A 19,529-nucleotide genomic window follows, 5' to 3' on the forward strand; every position below is an offset into this window, starting at 1 on the left:
CATGAAAAGTTTTGGTGACGATAATCTCAGAATGAAAATAAGTGATGATTTCTTTTATCGTAGTGGATTCATAAGTAATTGTTTGCATAAAACTGTCAGTGTATGGGAAACTTTCACTTTTCATTCTATCATTTACATAAAAAATAACAATGCTGTAAGTCTGCAGTTTGATGCGGAATAAAATTCAACAATATTAGACGGTTCAAAGTTTAGTTACATAATGAATATGAAATTAGACTTACAATAATATAATTTAGTATAATTACTGAGGTGATTATAGAAATTCTCGCGCTCTTATTGGCCGAGAATGACGTCATATTTAGTTAATAAACCCCTTCGGGCGGCTGGTATGTCGGCAGATAATGTCCGCGGCTGAGAGTTTGTCCGAAAAATTAATATTTGGCGGAGAAGCGAAGCGTCGAGGGCAAATATGAAATTTTGAGGACAATCTCTCAGCCAAGGACATTATCAGCCGACATACCAGCAAGCCAGAACGGGGTTTATTTATTTTATAACCCTCCCATTAATTTTCACATCGCAATTAAACTGCGCGTAAACACAGTAAAAAAGCCAGTGGTGATCTGATGGCGAATGTGCGTGATTGACGCAAGCAAGCAAAAAAAAAAAACGAGTTTGGCTTCCTTCCATGTAAATGGTAGAACGGAAAAGTTGAAACTCTTGTGTTGAGTATGTTTCTCTGAATTTTCACGGAATAAATCGGAGGACAAATATCGACGCGGACGGGTTATTGCGTGATAACTGTCCTGTGATTTTGCACCACGTGACGAAAAGTAACCAATAAAATCGCGCCAAAATTAATGGGTGGGCTATAAGACATGATAGACTTTCTGTTTTACCAAGAATGGCCAAGAATCATGTCTTCCTGTTTTTCCGAGAATGCCACGCGATTTAATGTTTCTTGTTTCGTTTGTATGAATATTTAAAGGCAGTACAATTTTAAAAAACATACAGTTTGTAGAAAAAAATTTCCATTGGCAGATAAGTAGTGACACAGTTGACGTTGTATCAGATCAGTTTTTTGAAACTGATCTGGTACCGCTAACCAAATAACAGTACTACTCACCAAACAGAGATCAACAGAGATCTGCATTTAGCTGCAAGAAACACATTCAGATCGTAACTGTCCGCCCCTTTCCTCACTGAAAAAATAGAGCAATAAAAATAACAAGCTAGAAAATATTGGCGATAAATTGCAAATGATAAAAGGATTCGAATGTCATATATATAGTTAACCCGGTCCTCAAATTTAGATTTAGATGTATATGCAGATTGTATATCTGGTGTATATCAAGTGCATCGAGGCCCCGATCCAGGCTTCAGAAGTTATTTTCGCTTATTGTTACAGCTGAGTCGCTAACTTTACCTGATAGGTGCGGTGACTTTCATCACTATGTTCGACGTATCAATGACACGTTACTTTCCTGACCTTTATACAACTGAGAAACGAAGGGGTTGTGACAGTTTTAAAATCCTCTTGAATAGACCCTGCAGTCATAATACCCTTCTCAGACAATTTCCCCTCGGAAAAAACGGACTTGAAATTGGTAAATGGTAGTTGAATTCATTTATGCCCTCTCCTTAATCTGAGAAATCGACCTCGGTATCTTTAAGCTCTTTCGATTTCCGGTACTCTTCTTTCCTTCTGAGAGTTTGGCCGGAGTTTCCACGAATTGGAAATGGTTCACTCAGTTAGAAACGGAAAAGGAATGCATATGTTCTCAGATTTTTCAGAAATGCTTAACGTAAATTCCCAAATTTTTTATCAAACGTTGCGAGTGTGATAAGTTGGAATATGTTAATGAAAAGCGATCTGAGATGACTTCACGACAGATTGCAGAGTGTGTGTAGCTATGCCCTCCTTTCTAAGTGACAAACATATTTTCATCAGAAGGTTTTTATGAACCAGAAAAAGAAAAAGCCTGCAGGGATTATCTGAATGGGGATTATCTGAATGGGGATTATCTCTCTGGTACCTCGACATTGCTCACTATAAATAGGAAGCGGTCGACTGGACACTGGCAGCGGCTTTTATCTTAGGAATTTAAGCAGCAAGTTCGTGAGCACAAAGTCCATAATCGCATTAGAAGTGGCTTCGAAAGCAGTAGATGAGAAGAAAAGAGTCTTTTGAGGAGGGATATATAAACACCTTAAAACTACAGTTGATATCAAATCACTTTAAAGGTACAATAGTAGGAAGTTATCAGGTGACGTTTTTCTAAGGGAATATTGACGTCTTTGACGTGGATAATGACATAAGCCAACACAAACCTTCAACTGATGGTTGCGAGAAATGGTAAATGTCTCGGCTACTAACTATGCTGAACCTTTTGGACCATTTCCGTAAATATATCAGGAAAACAGATTACAGAATAGACAAATGACTGGAATGTTAGATTAGATTCACGAGGATGACAGACAAATGGATTTAGGAATCATCAGCACATGGAAATTCTAGTACTACTGAAACCCGTGGATGAAAAGGCTATTTCAACATTTACTAGACACGCGTTGATTTCAAATTCCACCAATATTAATTGAAAGGTGAAGGACAACGACTAACCTGCATAGTCTCGACACATTCCATGGATAGATTCGATCTGTGAGCTGCACAGGTTAAACTCGTTGCCATCGATAGATTGATTGAGGTACTATTCCAATGGCGAACAACTCCGCAGCCACTCTGGACGTCAATTCGAGGTATTATGCCGTAGCTCAGCTTCTGCCGATTGGAACGTTGATTGTCTTCGTCAATGGCGTCGTGTTTTTGCTTTTCGCTAAAAACAAACGTTTAAGAACACCAACAAATTATTTTCTGTTCGGTCTGGCGGTGTGCGACTTCTTGACGGGGCTCATCAATATTCCTCTGACCATAATTGTGTTGACAAGAGTCATGGCTCCCCCAGCTGGCGTCGTCGTGGGATTTTTCGGGGTTGTTCTGCAGAGCATGTTAGTAGTTCTTGTAGTCTATCATATCTTCATAATAACTGCCGAGAGATATTTTTCGATCATTCACCCGTTTCGACACCGATGGAAGATAACAAAGAGTTCAGTTTTGAAGCTTATTTTTGTTGTTTGGTTGGTTGCTATCGTGATAGCTTTCCTGCCCGTTACGTGGTTTTATAGGTTCATTTACTATCAAGAGGACGTTACAGCTGCAACACTACAAATACAAACGGGTCACAATATATTCTGTATCGTTTTCGTATTCCTTTTGCCGTATGTTTTAATTATTTATTTTCAAGTCTCTTTATACAGAAAGATCAGACAAGGAATGCTCGTCAGCAAAAGAGAAAAGCAAAAATACACTGTAAACCGCAAGGTTCATAATGTCCGGCGGAGTATGATGATTTTTGGACTAATGGCCTTTCTTTATGCAATCTGTTGGTTTCCTTGGTATGTGATCAGCTTCTTAAGTAGTCTCTGGTTTCCTCTCTCAGAAGAAGCACGAAGAACTTTGTCGAAATTTGCACATGCCTTTCTCATTGTAAGATATTTAACCTCTATTGTAAATCCTGTGCTTTATACATTTTTCAAGAGAGATTTTCAAGAGACTTTCAAGACTGTCGTGTTAAGACGGAATATCCAACAGGAGAATAGTCGCACAGCGTATTTGTCTGGCAGACAGAGGCCGCCTTGCAACATTGACCTAGCCAATGGCTCATCATTCCTGTCGTGGAAACATGGACAACTCACGAACATTGAGTATGTTTCAGCAGTGTAGATGAAAATTGATTGCGAATAATTTAAGTTAAGGTTCTAAAAGGAACACAATCTGAAGACGTGATTACAGAGTGCACAATGTTACTCTAGAGGGGAGGATAAGAAGTTGGACAGGCGTCTCGAAATAACTAGTCAGCCCCCGTAATCGATGTTTTGGGTATTAAGATCATTTGAGGGGTAACTTTCCTCCTTCAAAGGTTAAGAAAGTCTAGGTTTCCGGTGGCACATTGCGTTAGTATTGAAAGGCGCCGATTCAGAATGGCCCCACAAATTCCTTCGCCCACGAGCAGGTTCTCAATAGCGATACACGAGCTGCGACACCCACGAGATTCGTGCCAGCGAGCGATGTGAGCATGCAGTGGGTCTGTAAGCTTCTTGTACCGACAGATTTCGTGTCAAAGCCCTCACGGACCTCCCACAAGTTCACATTCCTCGCAGGATTAAAAGATCTGAAAAGTTCGTGCTTTATCGCATCTTTAGCAGAACCAATAAGAGCTTGCTCGTAGGCTACAATTTCCTCTGTTACAAGAATACTCGTATACTTACGGAGTGGGACTTGGAAACCTGTCTTTTCAGACCAATAGATTTAGGTATAATTTCCACTCGAGAGAGGAAAGAGCGCTCGCTATAAAAAGAACTTTACAGGCGGTCTATATTAAATGGACATTTTTTATGAGTTGGTCATGGTGTTCCTTGATTGTCTTGATTGATGGGGTCACTAATGTTGACAAATTTCATTTTCCTGTCAAAACTACTTCCCAGTTTGAGTTGAAATTTTGCAATCTTGGTCCCCTTCCAGAGGGCGAAGGGAAAAAATCTCTTAAATCACGCCAGATAGGCAAAATAGCATGGAAATAGTAGCCTGTGCGAGTGATGAAAACCCGTGTGAAATAACCTTACTAAGAAAATCACTTGAAATGCCTTGAAACAGGAAATTACTCATGATTACCCAGATCCGCTTTGTTGAGTAGCTGTTAGAAAACTTGCAATTAAGTGCAGGTTGCATAATACTGAAAAGAGTCACTCATTATACAACGACGGGCTACTAAATTTATACTAAACCACCCAGATAGGAAAAGCAGCTACACTGCGAGACTGAAAACTCTTAGCCTAATGCCGCTTGAATTCAGAAGAGAAGTCCATGATCTTGTCATTTTATACAAAATTAGGTCAGGTCTTATCAACGCTAGCTTTGACCATCTTCTGCTTCCTGCTAACCATACATGCGCAACCCGACGTCATCATCCTGCAAACATTCGCCCTTTATTTACTTATACTCAGCGGTACTTTACAAACTCTTTCTTTCCTCGCACAATTAAATTATGGAACGGTTTACCGAGCAACATTAAGGAAGCGAGCTCTTTACATAACTTTAAAGCCTTAGTTAAGCGGTTTTATACAGAAAAGCTCCCGCTCTATAATCCGCCCTAACTAAGTGTCGCAGTTAGTCAGCAAATTATTTTATTCTATAGGCAAAGTACATAAGTGCATATGTAACCTATATTTTTCTATTCTTTGTATTTTGTAAGGGGACAAATTTCAATTGGGGCTCGCCCTGTATTTTTCTCCTGCCATTATATTTTTGTTTATTTATTGCGTGTCTCTGTTCATGTATTTACTTGTAAATTGTATTTTTTATTGGCAAATCTCGATAAACTAAACTAAACTAAACTAAACTAAACATTACCTCTCCCAATGCGACCAAGACGAATCAACACTAACCAATGCGACAGCATTGAAATCAGATCAGATGCTCGATTCATTTCCCATGTTACTCGGAAATTTCAACTTCGCACTAAAGACAATGACGGTTTATCGATAGCGGGTAGAGGTAATCTGTTCTCAAATATTTCGAATCACAATGTAGGATGTATGCGTTTCCGGACTGTGAATAGGTAATGCACGTTCTTCTTGCTGCCCACAGCTCAAAAAATATCATCAAATGATCTCTGTCATTTATTCATTGTTTAAAGTGTTAAATCATACTTTGACGTTGCGTGATGTTCGACGATAAGTTTCTACAAGAGATTGTAATCTCTTAATCTGCTAATACCTGGACGTGCAAACATAAATATATTAGAAGGATTTATTTTAAGAAGTAGGGGCTTTTCATAAATATGGCGTTATATCCCCGCCAAAATTCAACTTTCACTTTTGATGTTCATTTTACATTTTATTTTCTTGGTTTCGTAGTTCGACATTGAAGTTTCACCCCGCGACAATGGAGTTTTATTTTTTTACGAAATTTAGGTGTCACTATGCAACATTGGAGTTTTGTAGTGCAGCATTTACAGACTCGCAGTGCAAAGTACGACGTTGAAGTATTGCAATGCATCGTTTAAGTGTCACTATGCGACATTCTTGTTCGTGTTTTCAATTCCAATTCACTCATTAGTCGGGCAAGCGACTATCGGGTTTCTCCACAAATGTGCAATGGGGAATACCGCAGACACGTAATAATTAAGGCGCAATATTTTCTGCACGATTTCGAAAATGGCGGATATGTCGAATGTGTTGACATCTTTCTACGCTCAAACATACAGACCCACACACCGTTCGCGGTAGACCCTCTCTAAAAGATGGCGTGTGTAATGAGCGTATATTTCGAAACGGTCGTTCGGCGAACTCAAAATAACAAAAGAATCAAATGATTTAGCGAAGGTCTCTCTAGAATCAAACCAGAAATCGAATAAACAGAAAATGTGGACAGAGAGACAGGAGAACATTTGCTGATAAATACAAGGTGCCTCGTGATCAAACTCTGGGAAACAACAAAGATGCCATGTTGGACTTTCATCAGTGAGGATAAACGTAATTGTTATATTTATGTGACCTCTATCATGATTATTAAGCTTACATAATTTTATTATGCTTTTGCTCGAGCAGAGTATATTATCTGTGTTATTTTTCTGTTCGTTCCGTTAGTTATGTCGCTTTTGTGCGAATATTAAACTCACGTATTTGTTATGCAGGAATGTTTGTTTGGTACCAAACAACGCGGTGTCAAATGAATGTGAATAATGTATAATTTGGACAAAGTAGCGCCATGCATACAACAAAAGTGTGACGAATCAGCGTTGTGTGCACAACAAAATGATGTTGCAAAAGAAATGAAATATGCAAAAGAATTCAGATCTCATCATGCGATGTTTGTGAATCGTTGTGATATTAACAGTGATTCAATAATGGAGGAATATCAGTACAGTATGTCTACAGAAAGGGCTTTTGAATCACTCTTGTTACAGAATTACTCCTCATCTATTCTGACAATAGAATGTAAATGGTGTCAGTATCTATCATACTGATAATGGAGGTTGTGAGATATTTGATTCTCATGCAAGAGACGAATATGGTAGAAGCCATCCCTCAGGTACATGTGTACTATTAGAAGTATCACCTGTTCAGGGCTTAGTACAGTATTTCCAGACTATACACTCTCTCAGTGACAATTATGAACTCAGAGGAGTGCAGATAAGTGCAAATGAGATAACTGCAGCGAACAGTTTGAGAGAAGAACACAGCTGCTCTTGAAAACAATGCACTACTGTAGGGCTTTATGCAATGTGTTACTAAGTAACAAGGTCTTGTAGTTATTAGAATTCCAGAACCATATGTTGCATAACTGACCGAGGAAATAGATTATATCGTAACATGGGCATCAACAGGCATCTAGAAAGGGAAGATTTATACACGAGTCTTAATATTTGTGGAGTTGAGATATCATTCCAAATTAAAGCTCAAAGCTATGGGATGTTGTCCAGTGGTTTAAACATTAAAAAAAAAGTTGGAAAACTTAATTTTCAACAACTACAGTGGAAATACAGGTTTTTAATTTATAGTGGCTTGCAAGATACTGTTAGGTATTGTATTTTTCAACAAACAGTCAGAGCAAAGTACATGTTCTCCTTATTGACCTATGAAGACACTTGTGAACTTGCAATACAACAAATGAAAATAAGTGGTAAACCGTCATTAGAACTAGCTATTTCTAACATCAATATTGTCACAGAGAAACTTAAAACAGGTATTGTTCACTATGAAATACGATTTTTGTCTTGCTCATCTAACATGGACCTTCATCAAATCAGACACATGCAAAAGCACAGACGAAAATATAATTATGATAATTTGGAACCCACTTCAAAAATGAAAAGACTGCTACAGATAAATTTTAGAGACAAAAGCAAATCCAAAGTTAGACAACAGCACGAGAGTGAGACAATCCCAACTATTGATATCTGCATTAATTAATTCAAGGATAAAATCAGGGAAGGTCCTTATTAGGTATATAATTAGGTATATATTAGGTATATAATTGTACAATCAACTGAGCATAAATAAAGATTATTGCTTAGTGTATTACTTTTTTATTGCTTCATGTATTACTTTTTATATTCCTTTTTCCCTCTTTGTAAATGTTAAATATAGTATGCTAGCTTTTAATAAATATTTACCTCTTGAAATCATGTGGTAGTGACCATCTCAAAAGCAATTGCTACTATGGTCACTACACACTTCTCCCTTTCCTACAATATGTAACTCTGTTCTCTCTATTTCCTCCTCCCCTTTTTTATCTCACTTGTAGTTAATGATATAAATAGTGCAAAATAAAGATGATGATGATGATGAGATATGCTATGTATGCAATGTTTTCACAATGAAATATACTTCCTTGCATTCAGATTATGATTACAATTTCATAATATTCTTATCAATAAAGATTTAGAAATGCAAAGACTAGCAAAAACTAACGATAAAAACCGACGTTTCGGTGTCATCATGACGCCATTGTCAAGGAGAAATAAAAAATAAAGTTTGTGGCAAGGTGTAACACTAAATTAGCATAAATATGTTACGAGCTAATTAAACAAATACTTTTGCGCGAATTGAATCGCTTTGCACGTTCTGAGTGGGTTTTAAGTCTCTGATGAAAAGCATTTCGTTCACCAAACAATCGAACTTGTTACTACACTTTTTCAGAATGCTAAAACGTTTCAGTAGGTCTTTCGGGACTTCGCTGTGCCGTTCGTGGTAGTGTTTATATATTGAAGATGCCTTTCGTTTATGTCCATCCACGCGTGTGTGTAAGTGTCCGCGTGTATAGCCCACATAACCCGCATCACACAGGTCACATTGAAATTGATAAACGACGCGTTGTTGGTTGACAATCTGTGGCTTGATTTCTCGTACTTTAAGATCTTGGCCAACTTTGCGGCTAACAAATACTGGCTGGACAGTTGTCTGCACCTTCATGCTAAGATTCTTGAGCTCTTTCTTAACATAATTTGCTGATTCCTGATCTTTGAAAGGTATGACCACACGAACAATGGATATTGGTTCTTTGGGCGTCTGTGTGGGCTGCGTACCAACAATTCTTGATTGTCAGAAGGTGTTTATGGTAGAATTTACCAGGCGTTCCGGGTATTTAAGCCGTGCGAAAACTTTCTTTAGCCGTGCGAAAACTTTCTTTCGTTTTAGCATTCTGAAAAAGTGTAGTAACAAGTTCGATTGTTTGGTGAACGAAATGCTTTTCATTAGAGCATCTTTGATCCAAAAAGTTTCCTTTTGCTTTTAAAGTTTCTCCGATGTTGAACGGACTTAAGTTTGAGCTTAGTTTGGGCGTTGGGAGGAAACTCAAATTTGATTCAAATTTAACCAATTACGAACTATTTTCTTAGCTCATATATCGAATAAAGTCAACTTACGCGTCCGACGAAAAAATCACTTAAGATTTTTCTTCGTGCTTCTTCCTGTGACAAGTTCTGACTTAATTGCACCAAACGTTTAATTTAAGCGAAAAACAAACAGCCGTAATGATTGGGAAACACCCACCTCATTAACCATGATCATGAGAGACCATGAGAGGCCTCCAGAGGCTCATGATAACTCTCAGCGGAACGATTAGTGACATTGACTTCTTCATCAACTATTCTCGCAGAACTGGATTTCTTCACGAACTCTTGCTGACCTGAGATGTTTTTGTTCATTTTGCAACTATTATCTTCACTCGAAGTATTTGATAAACACGAAAAATTCATTCTCTTTCACTTTGCTTCAGTAAGAACCGAGCTATTGGTGCGAAAAAAAGTTTCGATTTGTTTAGGACTGGTTGCATGGTAACGCGTTTGTGCCGTCACCTCTTGACATCACGCCGGAGTTGAAGCGTTAAGCCTGGGAACTAAAGTTTTATTGAAGCGTCGAAACCAGATTAGAAATTAAAACTCTTTTACAAGTGTTAAATCGTACAAAAAGCTGAAAATATTGTTTACAGCTCACAATTACCCATGCGTCATCGAGTCATCTTTGATATGCCTCTAGTCCATCTTCTTACCCATTAGTTCTGGTTCTCCTTTTCACGCACAAATCTTTTAAGACAGTTCAGTGCGCTCGGGAGCGCTTAGCAGACTTGGCACCACGATCTCCTACCAAACGGCGTGTCGGCAGTTGACGCAAAATCTGTTCTAGAGAAATTTATATCCTGGATTTTGAGTACACGCAGAGCATGCGTGCTGGCATTTGGTGCAAAGATCGATCTTAGGCAAGCCTTTCTGTCACGTCTTTTTTGTAGGGACTTCGAGCGTGCTGTTCGAACGTGAAAATCCGGAGGATGCAAAAAAATCACATTACTGAAGGAGCTTTCGCCTTCGAGAAATTAGTCTCTCATTCCTGGCTAAAGGCCATCTTGCACAACAATCGACTCTGCTTAATCGTCTTAACAAATCTCGCTCAGTGCAGATTTTAGCACCCCCAAGCGCTGTAAACGAGGGTTCACCGTTCTTTCAACGGTTAGTGGATAGAAAAGTAACGCCAAATAATTTATCCACTTCACCTCAGGGCCCCGCCTCAAGGCAGGGCGACGAGAAATTGGTCTACAGATTCATTCAACTGTTCTCCTCCACGGAAATCTTTAGTAAAAGGCGAAAGATTTATGCGTGGTGAAAGAAAACCAGAGTAAAGGGTATTTAGTATGCAACAGCGGTATGTCGAAAATGACTCGCTGACACAAGTGGGGTTTATAAATATTATTTTCGCGCCTGCGCACTAAATTCTGAGGTACGTGAAAGCTTTGGTGTAATAGGAAACACAGAATTTGCGTAGAAGCATAGGCTGTGTCTGGAATAGATAACGTCTTTCAGGAAAACGATGGGAACGGCACCGACCAAAGTAATCGGTTTCAAGACAATTGGAAATTGAAATTGGAATTGAAACCACGTTAGTGAAGGAACTCTTGCTCTCTCATTCCTGACTAAAGGCCATATTGCACAACAATCGACTTAGTGTTTTGTCTCTGCAATCTGAGCTCGTCACAGATCTTAGATCCCATTAGCGTCAGAGAGGGTTTACCGGTCTTTCAACTGCTGGTGGTCACTAATGAACTCACCTTAAGGCGAGAGATCACTCCCTAGCGTGGTTTCTCACATTCTTTTAACTTTCGCGTTAAACCACTTTGCGCGAAGTCCGCATGGATAGAATTCGAAGTTTCCCTAATATAGACTTTTGCGTCAACTGTCGGAACGCCGTTTGGTATCAAACCAGAGGTACCGAATCCTCAAAGCGCTCCCGCTGGCTGAAATGTTTTAAAAGAAGAAGGCTTTCTTCCATTACAAAGAAGAAGCAAGCCATCTAAGAAGAAAATGAGGGGTAAAGCTAAAAAAGTAATGAAACAATCACCCCTAACTTCACTTCTCAGAGGTCGGATAATCATTGTTCATTTAGATAATTGATAAAGGTGTGTTCATTCTAATAGGAAACAATGTAGGTATCATTGGCCCCAAATTGTACTTATTTGATTTTCCTTCGATTCTACTTTCTTATTTTTCTAGCATATTTCACATGTTAATGAGCTTGGCGCAGATTTAATTTCCGTAAGCGCCCCCAGAGAGGATTTACTGGCTCATTAAATCTCAATTACCTTTTACATCTCTTGTACTTCAGTTAGGGAGCCCCGCTTCAAGGCAGGGCGACTCAAAAATTGATTAGAAACTCAACCTATTGTTCTCCCCCACGGAAATCTTTAGTAAAAGGCGAAAGATTTGTGCGTGATGAAGGAAAACCAGAGTGAAGTACGAGAAAGATGTAGAGTGGTATGTCGAGGATAACTCGCTGGCGCAAGTGAGGTCTATATTTATCAGTTATGCGGCTGCGCACCAAATGCTAAGAAAAGTAAAAGTACGTATGATGTACGATCCTTCGCAGTAGATAGCGCTATTTATGTAATAGCGAAAATCAGACCTGAAAAAAATCAGGCCTATACGGGATTCGAACCACTGACCTCTGCGATACTAGTGCAGCGCTCTACCAATTGAGCTAACAAGCCAACTGGGAGCAGGCCGTTAAGTTGATTGGTAATAAACCCGTGATGATAAATCATTGTATCTGATTTATTCGGATCCGTCTACTTCCTGGGGTCACTTTGTTTAGAAAAACGAGGTAAATTCTGAGTAAAATCTAAGAATCCATTCTCCAAATGAAATAGATCCCAAGTTGCTATATCCAGTCTTGACCCCGATTTTCCATTTTTCTCAGTGAATTTTGGAGAAACGGGATTAATTCTGCGAATTCATCCACAAGTGGCTAACACGCTAAGTTCCCATATGATGATCTTTACCCCGATTTCCCATTTGATGAGCGAATTCGAGAAAAATGGGGTAAATTCTGAGCCTTCAGGTTACAGGCGAATAATACCCGAGGTTCCCATATGCCCGAATTTCCATCTTTTTTTTTTTTTTTTTTTTGAATTTGCCAAAAGCGGGGTAAAATCTAAGACTTCATTCCCCGAATTAATAGATCCCAAGTTGCCATAGCCAATCCCTAACCCGATTTTCCATATTTCCCATATGCCATCTTTACCCCGATTTCCCATTGGATCAGCTAATTCGAGAAAAACGGGGTGAATTCCGGAGCCTTCATGTTACAAGTACCCGAGGTTCCCATATGCTATCTTTACCACGAATTTCCATGTTTTTTTTGCAGTGAATTTGACAAAAAACGGGGTGAAGTCTAAGAGTTTATCCTCCAAATTAAATAGATCCCAAGTTGCCATAGCCAATTATTAACCCGATTTTCCATTTTTTCTTTCAATGAATTCTAGAAAAACGGGATGAATTTTGAGAATTCGGCCCACAAGTGGCTAGTACCCTAGGTTCCCATATGCCATCGTCACCCCAACTTTCCATTTGATCAGTGAATTTCAGAAAAACTAGGTAAATTCTGAGCATTCATGCCACAAGTGGATAATACCCGAAGTTCCCATACGATATCTTTACCCCGATTTTCAATTTTTTTTCAACAAATTCTAGGAAAACGGGGTAAAATCTAAGAATTCCATCCTCCCTGATGAAATAGATCCCAAGTTGCTATATCCAGTCTTCAACCCGATTTTCCATTTCTTTTTTCAGTGAATTCAAGAGAAACGGGATTAACTCTGCGAATTCATCCGCCAGTGGCTAACACGCTAAGTCATCTTTATCCCGATTTTCCATTTGATCAGCGATCGAATTCGATCGAATTCGAGAAAAAAGGGGTAAATTCTGAGCCTTCATGTTACAGGTGAATAATACCCGAAGTTCCCACATGCTATCTTTATCCCGAATTTCCAATTTTTTTTTTTCAGTGAATTGGACAAAAAACGGAGTGAATTCTAAGCGTTCATCCTCCGAATTAATTAGATCTCAAGCATCCTCGGAGACCCAGGGGCTGTGCCGTTCGATTTCAAGTTAAACGACTCACAGCCCCTGGGTCTCCGAGGATGGATCTCAAGTTGCCATAACCAATCTTTAACCCGATTTTCCATTTTTTTTAAGAATTCTAGAAAAACGGAATAAATTCTACGAATTCATCCGCAAGTGGCTAACACGCTAAGTTTCCATATGCCATCCGCTTTACCTGGTTTTTCCATTTGATCAGCGAATTCTAGAAAAACAGGGTAAATTCTGTGAAATTCATCCTTAAGGTCCTTAAGGTGGAATATATCCTAATGACTTGCCATAGCCATCTTTACCCGATTTTCGATTTGATCATTATGTGAATTTGTCGTAAACGGGGTAAATTATGACAAATCCACCCAAAAGTGCAACAAATCCGACAATAATTTAGAAACAGTACTAAAAAAAGAGCAGCTTAAATCAGCGAAACCGGACCGTAATGAAATTTAGAGACAGAACTAAGGCTAAACTTCTGTGATTGAAGGAAGACTTCGTGACGCAGACAAATTATCACAACTTTGACCTCTCAGTCGATCTCACCTCCGGCAGATCAGCGAAGCGTCAAAAATATATAATTTTATGCCGACGAACCATAATCTACGATCTTCAACTATTAAAGAAAATAAAACAATTGTGATATGGGTAAAATGTTGTCATTGAAGTCGCAAGTCGAACAATGACGTTTGTAAATAAAGCACGACTGCAAATAAAGCGTGAACAATAACGCATCCTTTGGTCAAAAGTCACTTTGTTATTTACGTAGCAGTTGCTCTTCCACGTTTAGGACGTTTAGATTAGAAGGACGATGCGATCACACGGCGTTAACGAAGGAGTGATAGAACTTCAAGGAAACATGCGAACAGCATGTTTTGGAAGTTGCTCATACGTGTCAAATTTTCTACTTATCCCGACCCCCTTGAATGAGCACTTTTGCTTGAGGACATAACTGCAACGGAGTCTCTTAAGCCACGTGTCGCTCTATAGATCACGGGATGTGATTGGCCATTGTATCATATTACGTCAGAGGACATATCTACAACAAGAGGACATAAGTGTAGTCTCCCTCGCAGCCGTTATTAGTCTCGTCACGCAACGCTTCTCCCCACAAACGGCTGCTCACATTCGAACAACATTCCTTTCCGCTACTTCAACCAATCACTATTTGGGTTACATATGTTGAGAACTGTACGCGCCAAAGTAGTCTAACCAATCATATTGTTTGTTTCATCTTCGAGTTCAAAGCTTTGAAAATGGCGTCCTTTGAAGAAGCGTTTGATGTTGTTAGTAATTTCGAATTCCTAGTTTAAATGCGCAGCAAAAAACTGGAATTAGGAAAATAGTTGAGGAAAGAAAGGATGTATTTGTCAATCTTCCTACTGGTTTCGGGAAATCTCTCCTGTATGAAGCACGACCACTCGTGTTTGATCTTACCTCACAAGAGCCTGGTCATATCGTCGTCGTTTTCTCACCATTGGGGAAAGCCTTATGAACGACCAAGTGTCCCATTTGAGGGAGCTAGGGCTAAAAGCAGGTAACATAAGTTCACTTGAGGGTGGTAAACGCACTCGTGTCGAAAGCGGCGAATATTCCTTAGTTTACGGATCCCCTGAAGCGTGGTTAAAGAACGAACGCTGGAGATTTATGCTGACGAACTCTGTGTATTCCATGCCAAAAAACTCGTGCCATTGCCGTCGATGAAGCGCATGTTGTAAGGCAGTGATAAGTGTTTCAATAAAAACGAGTCTGCAGCAAAATGTTATTTTACATGTATGTGTTAAATTAAGCAGTATAAAGGAAAGGACAATAAGAATGTAAATATTGTAAATAGAAAATGTAAATAGTTTAGTCAGTATTAGTATTACACTGTGGTCTTATTTTGGTTATCGTTATTTTATTCTGTCTGTGTTATATTACACATGATGACCTGTAAAAATATTGTGTCTAAATACAAGACATTATCATCGCAGTATACACTTCTGAGTGCTTCAGATTACCAATAAAATTGATATTGGGTGCCATGGTGTAGCCTATTTGATTGTCACTACTACATAGATAAAAGCTAAACTTTTTAAAATTTTATACCCCTAGACCCTAAAAGGAAGTAAATGTCCCATCAACCTATTAAAACTATGCTTAAAACTAATGTCATTTAGGGAACTTAGTCTGACAGGACCTGTCCCGACACAAATAAAACCTAAAAGTTCTAAGATGGTAGACCCCTAGACCCTAAAATGGAGATAAATGTCCCATCAACCTATTAAAAACCTATGCTTGAAGCTAACGTCATTTGAAGAACTCAGTCCAATAGGACCTTGAAAGTCCTGGCAATGTTAAAGGAGCTAGAGACTACAGCTTTCTGCATGTTCCTTAGCACTGAATGACATTAGTATTATTATTATTAAATTATTAAAATTAATATAGTTTTCATTATTATATTATTATTATAAGAAATTTCATTATAGATTAATGCTGTCTATTTTCCTTTTGATGTGTTGGGGAACATCACAAGATAAATGGAAGCCTTCTGTGAGTCTTACTTCAACCTTCTAAACATGAAAATTGCAGTAGAAATTAAGGAAAGTGAAAATATATCAAATGTTGCTTATATTGTGCAGTATATGGATAAGGACATGGAACTGGAATTCTATTTTGACTGGCTTACTGATGAACTGAAACAGAGTCAGGAAGAAACAGAAAGAACTATTATTTATTGCCAGACTATAAGATAATGTGGTTTACTTTATGCTACCATTAATGTTTTACTTTAATGTGTATTGGAAATGATTCAAACATGTGCTTGTTGAAATGTTGCATTCCTGCACTCCTGAAGCCAATAAGGATAACATTTTGGAGTCCTTTTACAGAGTGGTGGAAGTCACTGTGGGGGAGGGGGTTGGGGAGAACAGTACAGCTTCTTTGGCCCTCCTAAATTGTGGTAAGAAAATGAGTGATCTAATAAATTCATCATATTTTTATATCAGATTACTAGTCAATTTCATTGTCTGATTAGTGACATAAATTGTGTGCTATTCATACTCTATCATAGGAATTGAAAGTTTTGTCATGTCAAGTCACAGAGGATGGAACATCTGTTTGAGATTAGTTACATTTCACTTGTGAAGAAATTACTGTATACATGTACATGTAATAGAGAAAAGTAATTTATGATAATGGTCTGAAGTTTGATTAAGAATGCTATGAAAGATTCCATGGGTTATATTGATCAATTGATTCTTTGAAAATTGAATCTCTCATTGGTGCTGCTGCCAGTATCAAATTGTATTCTTCTTGCATATTGAGCAAAAATTTTAGACTGCTATTAGTCATTATTCAGTGAGATTGCAAATCTTTCAGACTTTTGAATAGATCAGATTCGTATGAAGACATTTATATCAGTAGTTGCAGCACCTGGGTACTTCTTGGGTTAAAATCTGGGCTAACAGACTTTTTCAGGGTCCTGTTATGACATTTTTTGGCTGTAACAGTTTGTCATCATTGGCACATACTTTTCACTAGGCTCTCATATATTGTACATTTGTGTTGTTCCAGACTATTCATAGACTACTTAACACTGCAGTGGCATACTGAATAGACAGTGTGAATTCTCAAAAGCTATGGACTACAGAATTCAATTTCCCATGAGGCAACAAAAAAAATTGTTTTGTTTACTGTTTATCTAGCTCTGATACCCCTGAGCATGTTTTTCTTGTGTTTGTTTATCCAGTGATAATTTTGAGGAATCAAAATCAATACACCATTAGAACGAATAGGAAATCTTGCCGGAGTATAACGTCCCTCTTGGCTGATCGTGGTAGAAATATTAGAATTGGCTGTAGCATTAGAGACACAAGTCGGATTGATCGGATCGAATTGTAAACATTTCGAGGACTTCCCACGGCACGAAGCTTGGATTTCTCCACCGTCGCTCTCAACGCTCAATAAGCGCTTCTTTCTGGGAAGTTCTCGATTCTTGAAGATTTCCTTCAATTCATCTTTGAACTCTTCAAGATGAACAGAGGTCTTTTTGAACTTGATCAATCGTCGGTAGCAAGCCTTACAAACTGACAACTTGCTGGTCGCTGAATAACGTTGTGTCCTTAAGCAAGACACTTCACTCACATTGTTTCGTCTTATCGGATAGGACGTAAAGCCGGAGGTCCCGTCTCTTAAAGGGTAAGGGGTAAAAGACGTTAATTTCCCACGCACGAGATTACTGTGTGCTGTATGTCCTTCCCTGGGGTGGATTGAGTGGGAAAAAAGCAAGTCCACATCAGCTTATACAGTTGCCAATAAATTCAACCTGCTTGAACAAATAAACATGATGATGATGATGATGATGATGAAAATGTGGACAGAGTGACAGGAGAACATTTGCTGATAAGGACGAGGTGTCTCGTGATCAAACTCTAGGGAACGACAACAAAGACGCCATGTTGGACTTTCATCAGGAGTGAGGATAAACGTAATTTTTATATCTATATGTGACCTCTATCATGATTATTAAGCTTACATTTGTTATGCTTTTGCTCAAACAGAGTACATTATCAGCTGTTATTTTTCTATTTGTTCCATTAGTTTTGTCGCTTTTGTGCGTTTATTATATACGCGTTACTAACCAAGCGTGAGGTCAAGATATATATTTTATTAACCAAACGCGAGGGCCGTACTGGGAGAATATCGGCCCGAGGTCTTGACAGTACGGAACGAGCGCAGCGAGGTCGTACAAAAATGACCGAGGGCCGATATTCTTCCAGTACGGTCCCGAGCAAGTTTGGTTAATAAGAGATTTATTATACGACTGAAGTTCAAAGGGACATAAGTGTGGTATCATTCGGGACCATTCAGGACAGTGCCCGGACCAATACTTAGAGAATATTGGACCGGCAGTAGAGCATTTTGATTGATTGATTTTAGTTATTGGCCCTCTGACTGCCTGAGTCGTGTAATAAGTATAGGTAATCGCATGGGGCCGAGTAAAATTAAGGATTAATATCACGCGTGTTTTCGGAAGTTGCCGATGTAGGGCAGCGACGAGGGCAATTTCTGCAACTTCCGAAAACACAAGTGATATTAATCTTTAATTTGACGAGGAACCATGTGATTACTTGTTTATAATATAAGGGGAAGAATGTTTTCTTACTGATCTCGCGCAAAACGGGACGCCATTGTTACAAAACAAACAGAAATTTCTTTACCTTGGCAGCCGTTGCTAAGCGATTTTCAGCCAATCATTTTCAAGTAATTTTGCCCGGGGCAATTACAAAGATTAAGAAAAATGCCCTCTGTCTTGACCAATCACAATTCAGTAATTTTGCCCTTTATATGATAAACTCCAGCAATGTGATTTTGTTGTTCAAGTCAAATCCCAATAGTGGGATATTGGGCCACTTTTATTCCAATTATTGGGTAATAATAGGGCCACTTTTATCCCAAATATTGGGTTATAATAGGGCCATTTTTATCACAAACATTGGGTTTAAATAGTCACTTTTGTCCCATATAATAATAGGGCCACTTCTATCACAAATATTGGGTTATAAAAGAGTTACTTTTATCCCAAATCTGATTAGGTTATAATAGGGCCACATTTATCCCAAATATTGGGTTATAATAGAGCCACATTTATCCTAACACTGGGACAATGAAATCAAGTTTTGGAGGAAAATCTGGGTTTGGAAATCCCATTAATGGGATAAATATAGGTTTTTACTGAATTAGTTCTCTCCCAAGTAACTAATATAATGGTCCACTTTACCCCATGGAGTGAAAAACTGTAAATTTCTTACACTTAACTAACCTATGCAGTGTATATCAAAACTCAAGCACACGTATCTTGCAACATAATATTGTTTAGTAATAAAACCACAAAATGAACAAGGTACAGCAATATTACTGTTAACAGCAACATTTTTATTAAACCATTTAGTTAAAAGTGTAAACTGAACACGACAGCTGGGTTACACCATACTGCAGTTCTTAATCACAAAGAAATTTCCTTACAAACAATAATATCATCCATTTTCATGTCACTTGATTGACCCCAAGGCTGATGTGACAATATTTATGGTTTAATAGTTTTTATTG

The 19,529-nt window shown here is 38.5% G+C and overlaps 3 protein-coding genes, 1 long non-coding RNA gene and 2 other non-coding genes across 11 annotated transcripts in view; 2 read left to right on the forward strand and 4 right to left on the reverse strand.

Annotated features, from left to right (window-relative positions):
- LOC111328084 (cubilin) overlaps positions 1-2,722 on the reverse strand; it is a 34,526-nt gene extending 31,804 nt beyond the window's left edge. The window contains exons 1-2 of the mRNA XM_088759298.1: positions 2,582-2,722; positions 1,085-1,160 (exon numbers count right to left, since the gene is read on the reverse strand). The gene's annotated coding sequence lies outside the window, so the exon portion shown is untranslated. The remainder of the gene's footprint in view (positions 1-1,084; positions 1,161-2,581) is intronic.
- Positions 2,678-4,417, forward strand: LOC111328085 (neuromedin-U receptor 2). The gene has a single exon (XM_022932449.2). It carries the CDS (start codon positions 2,678-2,680, stop codon positions 3,740-3,742), a length of 1,065 nt encoding a protein of 354 aa, XP_022788184.1. The 3' UTR covers positions 3,743-4,417.
- A 1,042-nt stretch (positions 4,418-5,459) lies between these two features.
- Positions 5,460-8,627, forward strand: LOC148730603 (uncharacterized). The gene is made up of 2 exons (XR_016000908.1): positions 5,460-6,552; positions 6,714-8,627. It is a non-coding gene; the product is annotated as an uncharacterized LOC148730603 (long non-coding RNA).
- A 1,948-nt stretch (positions 8,628-10,575) lies between these two features.
- Positions 10,576-10,696, reverse strand: LOC148730604 (U5 spliceosomal RNA). The gene has a single exon (XR_016002185.1). It is a non-coding gene; the product is annotated as a U5 spliceosomal RNA (small nuclear RNA).
- A 987-nt stretch (positions 10,697-11,683) lies between these two features.
- On the reverse strand, positions 11,684-11,803 carry LOC148730605 (U5 spliceosomal RNA). Its single transcript, XR_016002183.1, has one exon. It is a non-coding gene; the product is annotated as a U5 spliceosomal RNA (small nuclear RNA).
- A 7,531-nt stretch (positions 11,804-19,334) lies between these two features.
- LOC111328087 (adenosine receptor A2b-like) overlaps positions 19,335-19,529 on the reverse strand; it is a 30,960-nt gene continuing 30,765 nt past the window's right edge. For all 6 annotated transcript variants that reach the window (XR_016001230.1, XR_016001229.1, XR_016001228.1 and 3 more), the window contains one exon: positions 19,335-19,529. This exon is cut by the window's right edge and continues 340 nt beyond it. The gene's annotated coding sequence lies outside the window, so the exon portion shown is untranslated.

This window comes from Stylophora pistillata, chromosome 5 (genome assembly GCF_964205215.1).
Source record: "Stylophora pistillata chromosome 5, jaStyPist1.2, whole genome shotgun sequence".
In the NCBI taxonomy this organism is placed as follows: domain Eukaryota; kingdom Metazoa; phylum Cnidaria; class Anthozoa; order Scleractinia; family Pocilloporidae; genus Stylophora; species Stylophora pistillata.